Below are 16618 nucleotides of genomic sequence, written 5' to 3' on the forward strand. Positions count from 1 at the left end.
GACAAATTTTCGCTACAGTTTTGTAATTATAGAGTGTTGCTGTCTATTTGTAGAGTTGAATATGTCAATTGTTTAATATTTTATGTGTTGACACTGTTAAGAGCGATAACAGCAGTCCACTTTCACACAAGATTTGTATCATTAAAATTATTCGTTTTTAGTTAGGGCCTTGACAATCAATCGCACATTGGCCTGCTGCTATTCAATTGGTACTTGTGTATGGTGCATTCTATTAGGGGTCTTTAGCAGCGGGAGGAAACCGGAGGACCCAGAGAAAACCCACAACTTGTCACGTACTACTGCGGAATCGAAACCAAGCCAATTGACTCAATGACAGACCTTAGCACGCGCTTTTTATGCTTACAGAAATTTAAGTAAATGCATTACATTAATATTACCAGCCCAAAAACAATTTATCTAAATATTTATGTGGATGACGAACACGAAAATGGTGACATGGGGTCATATCTTTGCAGTGTTTCCATGTGTGCTCTACAAAATGTAAGTGTCGATGTGCAGCATATCATGTTGGATGTCATACAATATCATTATAAACTTAATAAGCCACGACGAGTAACACATGTCGTGCTAATCTTTAATCATACATTATGCAAGAGCTAAATCTGCCTATTGTTATATAAACTATTAATTAGACATTTATTAACAAAACAAGACCATAATCGACTTTCGATGGCATCGGATATTCGAGCTTTTAACTCAATTAAAACGGTTCGCAATTTAAAATTTTAATTTAAAAATGGGAAAGCGAGGCTAAGTCCCGATTATACCAGTGCCCTGGTTACCACTGTGCACACATCTTGTCAAAACTACAAACAATGATAACTTGGTTGAGAATGAAGTAATTTGAATGAAATTTTCAATATTTTCTTTTTTTATTATCTATTTTTGAATTATTATAGCAAGAATGACCAACTCTTTATTAAACTCTGAACTAATGTATCTTTAAGAGACCCACGGTGACTCAGTGAGTAAGACGATGACTCGCTAATCAGGAGTCCCGTGTTTAATCCCGGTGTTGGCTGAGAAATTACATCTGGATTTTCTGGCGTGGTTCCCCTTTGTCAGTGGTGCATGATGACAAGGACAGCTGTCTAGTCGTTCGGATGGTACGAAAAACCGAGGTCCCGTGTAAACATTGGCTAGCACGTAAAAGATCCCTTGGCAGTTGGAATTCGATATAATAGTAGGTCATAGCGCCGCCGTCAGGGCAAAATTTCCCTTATAGCACATTGCATGACTGTATGCCCGTCTTCATTAGCCCAGTCATTGTAGAAAAGTAGGACGTTAAACCCCCATTCCATTTCATTTTATTTTATAACCGAATCAGTGTAGCGGTATACAGTTTCAAACACTGATTTCTTCGAATCAGTTTATTGGAAAATAGTTTTAAAATTGGGCCTTATCTCACAATCATGTACTATTTGCCTGATAACTTCATAACCCAGAACGAATATTTCACAAATATTTATTCAATTAGCCCTCATTTTCTCTGTACTTTACTGGTGCTAGTGGTTAAAATACCAAGCTGATGTGATAGAGTTCTCTCCCATTAATAGTAAAGATAGTTTTTTTATTGTTCGAATTTTTTTTGTATTTTTTCATATATTATTTTTGATATATATTTGAAGCCTTAGGTTTGTGGGGAATGTTTAGATATTGATTATTTTCATAATGTTCACTATTGGTAGTGAAATATATAACAACTATCATATAAACAAGGGAGTCGCGGTGGTTCCGTGGGTAAGACGCTGGCTCGATAACCAGGAGCTATCCGGTTCGCTCCCCATGTTGGCCGAGAAAGTTCCTCGGGATTTTCCGTCGTGGTTTCCCCTTCTCATTGGTGCAGGGCGTAGATGGGACAAGGAATGCTGTCTAGTCGTTCGGTGGTACGAAAAACCGCGGCCCCGCGCACACATTGGTGTGCACGTAAAATAACCCGCAACAGAATCTCCAATAAGAGTGAATATGATTAAAACACAGATCCTATTTCGTTTCGTTTTTTATAGTTAAAACTTTTGTTTTACTTGTCTTTATTACACTAGTAGAGGCCATCGAAACTATAAATAACGAAACGAAATATAGATCTGTATTTTAATCATATTGAATAAGAGTAGGCCACAGTGCCGCTGTGGCTTGTGTCCGTCTTCATCATCCCAGTCAGAAAAGTAGAACGTTAAACATTATTTCTGTTACTTCACATAACTAAAATACATAGTTTAATCATTTAAAAAATAGTAGTTACCTCCCCTATATCACAAAATACTGATTTGATATTTGTTGTTTTATTCCTGGTAATGTCGGTGTAATTTGTCTTTCCACGCTAAAATCTACACAAAATGATTAGTTAACATATGGCCAAGAAATCAAAATCGCAATAGTAGTTAAGCGGAGTCTTCGGTGGCGCTGGTTTTATAACATATGATCCCGTTAATTTAATATGGTCGACAGAATCACCACATTGTTGTTGATACTGAATGATAATGAACTATTTTGGGACTGGAATTCATAAATACCCGAGCCTAAAAGTAGTATTTAGTATACAGAGTGTGACGAATGTCTGTAAGTGATGGCTAGATTTGCTTCAAGACGCTTTATGTTAGAATTAGAGAAAGAGCTGGTCGTTATTGCTATAAAACCATGTTAGTCACAAAATGACCTAGTTTGTGTCGAGTGGACGTTAAACCCCATTTCTCCCTCTCTCAATTATCAAATTTAGCTCCTACATAAGTAGGATGACCCGTGCACTTTACAGAAAGTTGGTCTCGACACGGCTAAATGTGCACGCTTCAGTTGCGTGTCTCGAACTGATTTCTGACTACCCCGCACTCGCTTTGAGTCGATAAATAGCCATGGCACGTGCAATTCTCTACAAATATATCAACTATTACAGCCGTAAAAAATCTATTGTTGACGATTTTGAATAGCAGTAAAATTTAGCTTCTTGGTTATTACAGCAGCTTTAGTAATTACGTTTGTTTTATTTTTTAAATTGCTTTATCATTAACTGTACCGTTAAGAGCGGCATCTTTTGGTTTAGTACAAATACTATCTCTGAATCACTTTCTTTAGCAGGAACATGATACTAGCAGTAGTTTCATTTTACTTTTACAAGTTTCTTAAAACAATTGTTGAGTTGTCTAAAGTGCTTATTTCTAAATTCAATTTCTTGTTCTAGCTTTCTGTTATGTTTCGTAAAAAATTAGTCTTGATTATCCCGACCTGTCAATCAGACGTAGAATGGTCGATAGACTGGTTAAGCGAGACTAATTTCAAAACAAGGGCACGTAACCTATCTTTTACTCAAAAGTGTCGGGATGTTATGGACGCAACTTGGAACCAGTTTTCAGTCTAGTATTTATAGATGATTAATGGTCATAGCTTATTAAGTACAACATGATCGTTTATTTAGTGACTATAATTGTGTGAAACTGATTTGAGGCTTGGCATATATATAAATATTGTGGCGTAATTGTCGAGATATTTGGAGATATTTATTTATGGTGGGTCACCCTAACATAAGGCATCTTTAAGGAATTACATCACTTACGATCACAGTTCCGTCATGTGTAGGTGTACACCGGTGCATATAGGAAATTGTAAAATAAACGATTCGACCTATATTCATCCAGAAATGAACCTCTAATCACCATATTAATAAATCTCAACGAATCTTATTGGGGAAGGGGGTCAGGTATTCTATATAGTGGCCAAATTAAGGGAAACAATGAGGTTTTGTTATGACGTCGTCCAAATAAGTTGTCATATGTTATCAGTATCCAGGAAATCAAAGAAGCTATTATAACAAGAAACATATGTTGTATCATGGGTAATATGCAAAATAGTCTATTTATTTTTTCACTGATTTAGAGGTAACGTCGAGGTTTTAGTTCATTAGTTGTAAACAAATTATGCTAAGACCATGCATATCTCTAACCCCCTGTCTTCGTGGCCAAGGAAACCAATGGATTATATTCTTATGACGATATAAAGATTACATAATCAACGAAGTCTAGATTATCCATTTTTAAATTAAATCATTAACTGTCAATCGAATTTAAGTCTGTTGGAAATCTCGAGCATCCGATGGCATCAAGACGGAGGTCCTGTCAATGAACAGAGATCCGGCGTACACGTTGGCGTGCATGTAAAATGACAATTGGAATTTGAAATAAGAGTAGGTCGTAGCGCGGCTGTCCGCGCAAAATTTTCCTCTTCGCGCACTGCATCATGCACATAGCGTATACCCTGCTTCATTAGCCCGGTGGTTGCAGAACAGCATGACGTTAAATCCCATTTTATTTCATTTACTGTATTCCCAAGTATAAAATGTTTTATGTACATACGTGTATACATTTGTGTGCACGTATAAGTACCTTTAAGACTATTAAGAGTAGGCGGAAAGGCCGCTGTCCGGGCAAAATTCTCTGCCCTTGCTTTGTAATTTTTAAGCAGCCAGATATTGGACTGTCAACCGGATTTTCTTTGTGGTTCGATTTGGTTAAAACAACCCTGTTGGCATTGAGTTTCGATGATTTCGAGAATTATGCCCCAATAGTCCGCCAGATTGCATCTGTACGAAATTTAAATATTTGTTCAGCTATTAACTAACAGACATGATTGCGCTTTTTATACATAAAAAACAACAGGTAAGCTGTGACAACATTTCTTTTGTTGTAGGAGACCCACGTATTGACACTAACCGAAGAAGCTCCAAAGGCGGATCCAGAGACCAGGGATAAGGAGGAGCTCGGGCGCCGAAGGCGCGAAGCTCACAAGCGGGTGGGGGGGGGGTTCCAGGTGGCATCCCCCGGAAAGTTTCGAAAACTAGAAGCCCGAAATGTGAACATGGGAGGTCGAGCATACGCTTCCTCCTTCACGACACTAATAACTATATTTAGCTTTTTGGAGACGTAATTGAAGAAACCGGTACTGCTTTTTGGTTGACAGCCAACATTAAGTTTACTAGCCTATAGCTGTATCACCATTCTCTACGATTTGATCTCCGAAAACACCGAAACAGGCGAGGTTGTGAGACATATACATCCCTAAAGGATTTCATTTGGAGATTTCATAAAACAAATAAATCCTTTTCTATTATTTTTGATATATTTTATTTGACTTTGAATGTGCGATTTGATTGCAATTACTTAATAAATTTTTAATTTTTAAATTCTATAATGAATAAAATCATAACAAACTATATAATAGCACTTCCATTTCCATAAAAAAAATTATTGAAATTAATCTGTTTAGGTTTCATTTTTATTAAAATTTTACTGAATTTTTTTCAATATTTTATTTAATTTCACAAAATATACAAATGTAACATTTTACAAATTACGTAACAGTATACAATATATCTCAATTAGATATTACCAAAAAAATATATACAGCTCACATATAAATATATACAAGATATTATAATATATATATATACATAAATTACAAAGCAGTACAATGAATAATAACAATACAAGCTTATTAAAATCAGGTGACTATTTCGTTTCGCTTTATGTTCAGTTGTAGGCATACTACAAAGAAATGTAAAAATTTAGAACAATTAACGAAAAGAAATAGTGGTATAATTTTAACAAGATTGTATAACAATATGAATGTATGACATTTAAATGTTTTTTGTGTGTTTGATTTGCTTGAGAGGCTTAATGCACCTTTCAAAAAAGAAACAGAGAAACTGGTAGACTCTATTCCAAGCGATCCCAGAAACCCATTGCCGCTCGCTTAAACGTTGACTGTTTGTAAATGACAGTGGATACGTTTACATTGCTACGTCATTTTATGCAGCAGATCTATTGTATAATTTCTTGAATCAGAACGCTTATTATACAAACAGTAATATGAGTACGTAGTATTTTGTCTTCGTTTTGGACAAGGAACTGGGTAGGCCTACCAAGCGCTACTCGTCTTCTTGTTCTTTTTCCTAGGGGCGACGCCTTTCGAAAAAAAAAAGCCTAATGATCCATCAATTCAAGTATGATCGACGTGACACTCGGCATGCTTGCTCCTTGGATGTTTGCGTATCGATTGACTGACCTTGATTTTTTATAGTATGACGTCACAATTCCAAGATGGTGTCTATGACGCCATGCCCGTTTTTCTGATCCAAACCGTGCTATCGTAAAGAAGAGTCACGTTAGCCTAACCATTTCTACAGAATCTTTTAAAACTTTACAATGTACATGTATTTTATGTTTATGGAACAGTGATAAAATATGATTAATTTCTTTTTGAGGTAAGACGTAGTGTTCAAAATGTTTAGTAACAATGTGATAAACGTAACGTATGTTCGTTGCATAATGTGCAAGAAAATAGTCTGAGCAATGAGTTATCTCCCTTTGAACTCTCATAATTTTTTAAACTTGAAGCTTTGTAACAGGTGCGTTTCATAAAGCAAAATACAATACTTCTTGCATTTTGATTAGTTCACATCAATTCATTATACTCATAAATGTAAGTACACAAGAGATTAGAAATGGTAGGAATTTGGTCCAAAGGATTAAAGGCGATGTACTGTACCGATACATTTTACAGAAATTAGGTCCAAAATGTCTAATGGCTTATAAAAAGAATTTATTATATTTCTGATTTAGAAAGAAAATACTTGTATGTTGGAGAAAACGACTGGAACTCTTTGATTTGGGTCAATATTAAAATTGTTTTCTTCATTGAATTTTATGTTTAGAATTTGTTTGTGGGATGTCCCGGTTAAAATAAATTACGTCTATAGATAACTGATATGTGTTTCGCTGTCGACAAGTCAAAAATGATACTAAAATTAGAAAATATGCCGACTTCCGCTTAATCATTCCAAACAAACTTTTGATCGTATAAAGTTTTCCCCAACATTAATCGTCGGATCAACGTAATTCATTACTTTATTTTGGCTTAAATCAAAGAGTTTCAGCGATTTTAGATATTTGAATATAGTCCACAACTTTGTTTTAGATATTTGATGTCTTTGAATCCATAAAACTATGGTAATTAAGCAATACTACATGTTCTAATTCATAACATGATTATCCCACCCGCATAGTTTCGTAATATAACAATTTATATCTAACGCGCACATTCTCTTTCACGCGCACAATTCCAATACGTCCATGCTCGCACACATGAGGTTATCTCACAAATGAGTCACGTTAGCACACCAGCACACATACACGATGAGTTTCTATTTTTTAATACACAATAATATATATCTCGGAGATTTTTAAAACCGGCCTCAGACCTGCAAAAAGAGTTTCGTTTCGCTTCCCGAGCTCGATCGCTCACTGTCTGTGCATCGGTTCACGGAACCACAACCCGTCACTGTTTTTTTGTTCTCACAAGAGTTTTGAGCGAGGTGGGCCGGATGTTCTTGATAATGATAATGGTGATAGAAGTCATTTCTTCTTCTTAATAAATACATGGCGAATATGATTAACGCCAATAAAACACACACACCAGCCACGGGTACGGCTATATAAATTGGGTTCATTAATTTACTGCTACCGCTGTTTCGTATCAAACTGTTTGTTTCCGTATTCGGACAATCGGGCTTCTTCACACTATCTGCATCATCGCTTTTGTCGATATTTGATACGATCGTCGTGGCTTCAACTGAAAAAAAAAAAAAATTAAAATACGTTTAGGTAACGATATAGAGTAATTGCTATTTCTAGAAGATCTGGTACCACTTCACAGTTTTAAAGGAAGCGGCACATTTCTAAAAGAAGCGGCACATTTTATTGGAATGGTTACGTTTTTAAGGGAATGGTTACGTTTTTAAGGGAATGGTCACGTTTTAAGGGAAGAGGTACATTTTCAGGGAAGGGGCGCATTTTAAAAGAAGCGACACATTTTATGAGAAGGGGCACATTTTAAGGGAAGAGGTGCATTTTTATGAAACGGCCACGTTTTAAGGGAAGGGGTACATTTTTCAGGGAAGGGGCACATTTTAAAGGAAGCTACACATTTTATGAGAAGCGGCACATTTTAAGGGAAGCGACACATTTTATTGGAATGGTCACGTTTTAAGGGAATGGTCACGTTTTAAGGGAATGGTCACGTTTTATGGGAAGGGGTACATTTTGCAGGGAAGGGGCACATTGTAAAGGAATGCAACACATTTTATGAGAAGTGGCACATTTTAAGGGAATAGGTGCATTTTTAAGGGACGGCCACGTGAAGGGGCACATTTTTTGTATTTATAATAAGGAATACAAAGTCTCAATTTTCGCATTCCGTATTAAAAGTACAAAAAAAGGAAAACTTTGTTCGTTTTAAGACTAACGTAAATAAAGAGATACGGGATTGTATGTTTCATCGGAACACTTACACAAGGAATATCCGTACAATGTCTGAAATTATTAGACAGCTTTCACATTACTGACTCAAAAATCAATGCTAAAGACTCGTTCAACCAGAAACTAATAACCATAAACATAATGCAACCATTTATTGACATTATTTGCAGTGATGTGAGACATCCGATCGCAGATTTCGGTTTTGTGTGTGGATTTTTTTTTAGTGCAGGGGCAGTTATAACCCATAGTCGTCCTCGATCAATCAAGACTTTGAGCGACAACTTGTCTTCTGTAAACTGAGAATCTCCACCCAAGTAACCATGCGGGGGGGGGGGGGGGTAAGACCAGAATGTCCTTTATCACCCAATAATATATCGCTTTACATGAACTACTTTTTTTTATTTTCAAAGAACAGATCATTTTTTATTAAAAGTAACTTCTTTCTTATTAAAAGGGAACAATTTTTATTTAATTGACTTTGATGGAAACGCTGGGTCAATATAAAGGACTTTGCAATGGTTGAATTGCTGTCAAAAAGTGATGTATCACTACGCCATAATGTAATCAGGTTCAGTAAAAGTGACATCTACAGCAAAGAATAATATTTATTTATTTGTGAATGTAAGAAAGGATTGAGTGATAAATAAAATCTCCTACTCATCTTTTTTAATATCAAAAAATATCAACACTCGTCGATAAAGTAAAAAAAAAAGAAAAATCGGCAGAGCATCGGTTTTTTTTTTTACTTTATCGACTTATGTTGATATTTTTTGATATAAAAAAAAAACTCGTAAGGGATTCCCTATTTACTCTGTCTCATGACCTGGACTGAAAAGGTGTGAACAGAACACGACAACTTTCTGAATCTCCAAATTGCTCATTCGGCTAATCCCTGCCCCGTAATTACCCATCCTAGTACAAAGGGTGATGCTAGCCTGGAGGTCAGGTGTTCGATCCCTGCATTGGCCGAGAAAGTTCATCTGGATTTTCCGACGTGGTTTCCCCTTGTCAGTGGTGCAGAACGGAGGGCCTGACAAGGACAGCTGTCTAGTCTTTCAGATGAGACGAAAAACCGAGGTCCCGTGTATACATTGGAATGTACGTAAAAGATCCCTTGGCAGTTGGAATTCGATATAAGAGTAGGCGATAGTGCCGCTGCCCTGGCAAAATTTCCCTCATAGCACACTGTATGGCGTATGCCCGTCTTCATTAGCCCAGTATAGGAGCAGAACAGTAGGACGTTAAACCCCATTTCATTTCATTTCACAAAGGGTGATAACCCTTCCTATACATAAACAATTTGTTTTAAACAATTTGTTTTATGCATATTTCCTTGTATTTAAAATGTTAACAATTATACCTGAATCTAGTGGATCTGTCGGTCGGACATTTCTATTGCAATGATCTCCATCGTTACAGCAAAACATACTAGGCCAGGGGGTGTTCAGATTCTTCGGCCTCCAATTTTCACATAGTAATGGCGTACCCTTGTCAATACAGCCCCGTGTCAGAGTATCACGGAAATATTCAGCATAGCAAAATTTGTTGGCAAAACAAGTCGTCAAGCCCTGAGACATACATTCCTCTGTTGTACAGTCACACTCGAGGGCACCTGCAAAAATAATCACATTCGATTGGTTAAAATGAAATTCGAGAAAATTTATACCACATGCAGCAGCCATTTTGTGTCATCAATCATAAGCAAGGAGTTTGTGACATCACAACTAAAGAATATTAGAGAGAATGTAAACTTGTGAAAGCAACCTAAATGTCAAATACATTTTTCTTCAGTGTGTTGTTGGTATATCTCGATGTGTGTTTGAGGATTTTGCATTAATAATTCTAGTACCGGTTTTTACTGCTAATATATGTGCAACTAATTGGAACTTTAAATGGGGTGTGGTGACGGATGCTAAAGGGTTGGGTTATGGGTAGGAGGGGAAGTTGGCAGGGAGGGGTGGAAGATAGGGGTGTGGACAGGAAGGGGTGGAAGATAGGGGTGTGGAATAGAGGAGATGGCAGGTGGGAGTGTTGACAGGGAAGGAAGGAATATGGTTAGGAAATCCCTATAAACTTTCTCGGCGAACACCTGAAACGAACCCTTGATCTCCAGGCTAACGAACCAGTGTCTTACTCACTTAGTCACCGTGGCACCCACTCCTGTTAGATTTGGAGAACAGACATATATGCACATAATAATACAACAGGTTTCACATAAATTGATAAAGATAGGTTGCCAGGCAACTAAACATACGCCCGCAGCAGCTAAATCGTCCGGCGGTCGACAAGAGTTGTCGTATATTTGTTCTTTTGTAGGTAATTAGGGGGCATTTAATGGACAATTTCATACAGATGACATTATAATTTTCGTCGTTTGAGGGTTCACAAGGTTCTAAAAACTAAAACAAGGGCTGTAACTCTGGAAGTAATCTACAGAAATTGTTGAAATTCGACAGACTTTTTCGTTTTACTAATTCAAATAATACATATCAATTTCATACAGATCGGATGATAACTTTTGTCGTTCGAACGTTCACAAGATTCAACAAAGTAAAACAAGGGCCATAACTCTAGAAGTAATTGACAGAAATTGCTGACATTCGTTTCACTAATTTAAATGATGCATATCAATTTCAAACAGATCGGATGATAACTGTTGTCATTAGAGCGTTCACAGGATTCAACAAAGTGAAACAAGGGCCATAACTCTAGATGTAATTAACGGAAATTTCTGAAATTCAATAGGCTTCTTTGTTTTACTAATTTAAATGATGCATATAAATTTCATACAGATCGGTTGATAACTTTTGTTGTTAGAGCGTTCACAAGAAGCAACAAAGTGAAACAAGGGCCATAACTCTAGATGTAATTAACGGAAATTGCTGAAATTCAATAAGCTTCTTTGTTTTACTAATCTAAATGATGCATATCAATTTCATACAGATCGGATAATAACTTTTGTTGTTAGAGCATTCACAAGGTACAAAAAAGTGAAACAAGGGCCATAACTCACGGCATAATTAACGGAAATTGCTCAAATTCATTAGGCTTCTTCGTTTCACTAATTTAAATGATGCATATCAATTTCAAACAGATCGGATGATAACTGTTGTCATTAGAGCGTTCACAAGATTCAACAAAGTGAAACAAGGGCCATAACTCTAGATGTAATTAACGGAAATTGCTGAAATTCAATAGGCTTCTTTGTTTTACTAATTTAAATGATGCATATAAATTTCATACAGATCGGTTGATAACTTTTGTCGTTAGAGCGTTCACAAGGTGCAACAAAGTGAAACAAGGGCCATAACTCCAGACGAAATTAACGGAAGTTATTGAAATTAAATAGGCCTCTTCACCTCACTAATGCAAACAACATATATCAATTTCAAAACAATCAGATGATAAATGTAGTCTGTAGAGCGACGGCAATATACGACCACATTTCCATGTGGGCGTATAAAAAGTTTAATAACATAACATTCAATTGCTATCACCCAGACATCTGTTATAATCTCTTTTTGTTGGGGGTCTTGTGGGGGGGGGGGGGGGCACACACTGAACTTGCAAAGTCATTTTAGCTTTGAAAAACTAGTATAACGTACATGAAGAAGTTTGTGAAAAATTGGTAAAACGTTTATTAAACTGTGATTACTAGCGTGTAGATATTAAATACACGATGGTTATGGTTTATAAATACGATATGATAAATACATTAACCTCAACACAACATCACATAATAAAGACTGAAAACCACTTAACGGTTTATAAAGTCAATAAGAGTTTAAAAACACTGATAAAAGGTGGAATCATGTTGAATCTACGGGGAGGCGTGTTTTAATACATGCCTCGTTTCTTCTAATCTAACCCACAGCTTAATGAACTTCCCAGATCCACAACACATTCTGATAGACAACTCGATAGATTGCATTGGATTGTTAGTGTTAGTTCCCTAGGCAGCGTTTGTTAACGACACGTAAAATGTGTCTTTTATTGTACGTTATTGGTTTAACCATGGGTTGTATTCCGGGCTGTTTAGAATATACAACCATTAAAACGGGGCTGTTATTGTTTTATCCATGGGTTGTACTTATTCCAGGCCGTTTGAAATATACAACTGTTAACAAGGAACTAACCTATAGAAATTAAATTAGATTATAATGAAAACTTGTCTGCGATATCACCTCGGTGGAAGCGGACGTAAAATACAACTAACTCATCATCATAATGAAAACGAATTAACGATGTTTTTCGAATAATGGACTGACCCAGTCCCTTCGAACAGGAGGGGGCTGATGGGAATCGTTTGCAAGTGGGCTTTGCGAGAAATTCGACAAGTGCTAATAAATATATTCCGAGCAAATAATGATCCGACAACGTACCCTTTTAATAGACAATCAAACAACAGCACACTCACCCTTTGTCGGGCCTGACATGGAACAGTGTCTAGTCGTTCGGATGGGACCAAAAACCAAGGTCCCGTTACACGTTGGCGTGCACGTAAACGGTCCCTCAACAATTGCACTTCGAATTAAGGGTATGCTGTAGTGCTGCTGTTCACGCAAAATGGCGAATGCCCCACCCCACCCATCTTCATTAAACCAAGTCCGCGTAGAAAGGTAGGACGTTAAACCCCAATCATTTCATTTCAACTAAATCGACCGATACGAGCAGTATTTATACAGACTCTATATATTATGTGTGGGATTGGTAGATTAATGTATGACATAAAAAACAATCTATGATATAAGGAGGCGATATGTCTACACGCACAACATACATATTTTATATACTACCATCGCTTTCTACAAGAATTCACATGAAAAATGCTTCAAATAGCGCTATCTAATTCCCAGAAAACCAATGCATGTTATTTAGGATATGTGTGATAATTCTTGTAGCATTTTATTATCTTTTTATGCCTTCACAAAACAAGCCGAGATCAACTTGATTATGTCTGTACAAATAACTATTCGTTCAGATTTATGTTTCACCTAACACTGTAAGCAACTCCAACCATATTTCCTGTAAGAATATGTAAGTATCGCTTGGTAATATCTAACCCCCGAAAAAAATATTAACGACAATTCTCCAAAGAAATGAAACAACAGACCTTGGGAACTTCAAAACATGTTTCGTAATTCTCTGATTTTCATCAGCTTCAAGAGAAGAATGTAATAAAGACATTATTTATATCCAAGATGTTCTGGGATACCTTTGTCTCTAGTTACAGAATCTGACCTGACTTGGAACCTAAAATTGCATAATGCCAAGTGAAGAATGTTTACAGAGTCTAGAAATCCGATAACACTTCTCATTTGAAGTTAGTACAAATCTAAAACACAATCGGCATTCTTCGGCATACATTTACGAAGTGTGGTAAACCAGGCGGAGTATGCTTATTCTGTTATAACACATTCTCGTAGAATACGATCCCTGGTTTTTTTTCTTTTTAGACTTTTTGGAACACTTACAACGACCCAATCATGTAAATTTTAGTAACTTTAGTACTCCCAATTGACAGGATGGGGCTGGGATGGAGTGTCTTAGTGAGTAAGGCGCTGTCTCACTACCCTTTAAAGACCCACTGGATTAAGTGTCCGGGTACAATTTCTCTCACAGACAAGTCTGCATGTGGATATGTCCGTGTTCAGTAGCGTTGTTTATACCATAAACCCCATTTCATTTCATTTATTGAGTTCTAGGGTTGGATGGCCGAATAGTGCGCGTGTGCGCGCTGTATCATAAGGTCTGTCATTGAGTCAACTGGCGTGGTTTCGATTCCCCGGTTGTACGTAACAAGGATAGGGTCCCCTGTCCAATCCTGTGGGTTTTCTCGGGGTCCTCCGATTTCCTCCCACTGCTAAAGACCCCTACGCGGAAGCGAATTATTAAAATAAAACTGAAGCGTGTGTTAGTCCCGAAATGACCTAGTTTGTGTCGAGTAAACATTAAACCACATTTCTATTTTTTTCTCTTTTATTGAGGTCTACACAAAAGGATACCGAATAACCATAACTTATTTGCAGTGTGAACTTTAAAATAATATTTTTTTCAAATGGTGTTATTTAAAGAGTAAGCATACCTTATCTCGTGCACCGCACCCGTCATTATTTATTGCTTACACCAGGGGAACAGTTTTAAACCTGATTTTAACCTCTTAAACGAAATGAGAATTGAAATCCCCATCAAATATGTTGGCATATAACAAGAATAATACAGCCAGTGGCTCCAGCATTAAACTAAATGTGTTTAACTCATTAAAAGTTATCACGTTACCTGACAGAGATAGAAATACTACAGGGGAAGTTAATAACACGGTTATAATATCATGTTAATAATATCTATATGACAGATGAAAGAAAAGAAATAAAAACGAATTCTCTGGGGTGTGGAATTAGTTTGATTATTAGTATTTCCGTAAACATGCTCACATATGTGTCAAGTGGTATCAGGTGTTCTGGAGAGAGTAATCATACTCTACCTTAAAGGGGCATTAGGTAAGATTAGATAAAGAAAATTAGATAATGAAAACAGAATATGCTGAAAATTTCAAATTGCTTTACTCTGAACCAAATTATTAGCGATTCAATTTTAGACTAGCCTCGATCGTCATTACTAACGTTGGTACGATAATAAACAAAGTCTCTATTATCCATTTTTATGTTAAATTTATCCACTAAACATCGCAGGCTAACGATGGCATCGAGAGTTGATTATGGTCTGGATAAGTTAATTAATGTCTAATTAATAATTAAGATAACATTTCAAGTCTACAGAGAGACTGCAATAGGCAGATTAAGCTCTTGGAAAATAGCTGTTTAACCTCTGCCTTAGTATAACACAAGTCTTCACACTTAGTATCAGTGAATGACTGAATGAATATTACTACTAGACGTTTAGTATAGGTATTTCTAAGTCATTCAAAATTAGCAATGTATTGAAATTATTATCAATTAATTTGTACGGGCCCAGTGGTCCAATCAACTTTTAAATACTGTTGCTGACCCTTATTACCATGATAGATGCCCCCTTTAATGAAGTCATTGGACCACTTTATTTGACATATTTAACGAAACAACGCTGAGAATTTATCGCATATTCACTGGAACGAAATAAAACGTTGGTCTATTTTAGGTCCAATAAATCAATACACATCTTTTCTTTCTCATATAATCTAATGTTTCCTCCAATCTATTTTCTACGTTTTACCCCGAGCCACGCGCTTCTTTTTTTACCACTATGATATGTTTTTAATTTGATTTTTCTAAGACCTTTAGGATTATCTGGCGATGTCGAGCCGAGCCGTGTGGGTTTTTAATCTGATATTGCAAGTGTAAACACGACTTCTCGACGCCATAAGGCTGATATCAGAACTTCAATTCCATTACTCAGAATGGTTCCAATGCAGGAATCTTGTCATCGGAAGCTAGACATTAAGATAAACGGAGTTCAGTTATACGAAGAATCTTTTATTATTAATGGCAAAACGTGAGCGCGGCCATTTTTCTCTGTGGAAAAACTCAAGTCAACAATTGTTGGAATAAAGGAATCGGGTTTCCTGTATGTGATTACGTGAAAGGTTTCCATGTCTGGATTTTCCGATACGTCATGAATGTTATCGGGGCCTTCCGGCAATGAATATTTTTGTTCATTGATTATTGTCTCCGATTTCATTTGAGTGGATATGTTTTTAAAATTGAGAAAAATTGTAATTTTAGGCTTTTACGACTGAGATGAATAACATACATAGATGGAACCTGGCCAAATTACACGATTGGGCTTTGTATTACAAATAATCTCTGTGGTATTTTTTTGTCGCGGTATGGGGAAAAACATTAAAATATGGAGGTTTTGAACAGATCGTTGTCTTGTATAACACGCATGCATAACCATTTGAAGCTGGAAGGGAGGGGGGGGGATCTCAAGCTTCTACGTGATAAATACAAATGTTGTTTAAAGTAGCTAAGTCTCTAACACAATATCATCCAAAGTTTTCGTCCTTGAAAATACGAATTACTTCATAGCACATTGCTTGACATATACCCGTCTTCATTAGCCCAGTTGGTGGAGACAGGTAGGACGTTAAACCCAATTTTATTTCAAGTCAACAGTCTTTTACAGCCCATATGTTTGTGCGTAAATTTCAAATCCCGGTTTGACATTCGGTCCCTGTATTTTTTTTAAGTGCGATGCGATAATCTTTTAATATTAAATATTTACGCGCCTAATTCAGGAGGAGACCAGATTAATTTCATACTTAGGGACACTAAGTAAAAGATTTAGTGAATTTG

The 16618-nt window shown here is 36.5% G+C and overlaps 1 protein-coding gene across 1 annotated transcript in view; it reads right to left on the reverse strand.

Annotated features, from left to right (window-relative positions):
• Positions 1–5259: 5259 nt before the first annotated feature.
• LOC126832392 (uncharacterized) overlaps positions 5260–16618 on the reverse strand; it is a 33779-nt gene continuing 22420 nt past the window's right edge. The window contains exons 2-3 of the mRNA XM_050563151.2: positions 9685–9936; positions 5260–7638 (exon numbers count right to left, since the gene is read on the reverse strand). Coding sequence (XP_050419108.1) covers positions 7262–7638; positions 9685–9936 — 629 coding nt within the window. The 3' untranslated portion in view covers positions 5260–7261. The remainder of the gene's footprint in view (positions 7639–9684; positions 9937–16618) is intronic.

The sequence above is a fragment of the Patella vulgata genome, chromosome 9 (genome assembly GCF_932274485.2).
Source record: "Patella vulgata chromosome 9, xgPatVulg1.2, whole genome shotgun sequence".
Taxonomy (NCBI): Eukaryota; Metazoa; Mollusca; class Gastropoda; family Patellidae; genus Patella; species Patella vulgata.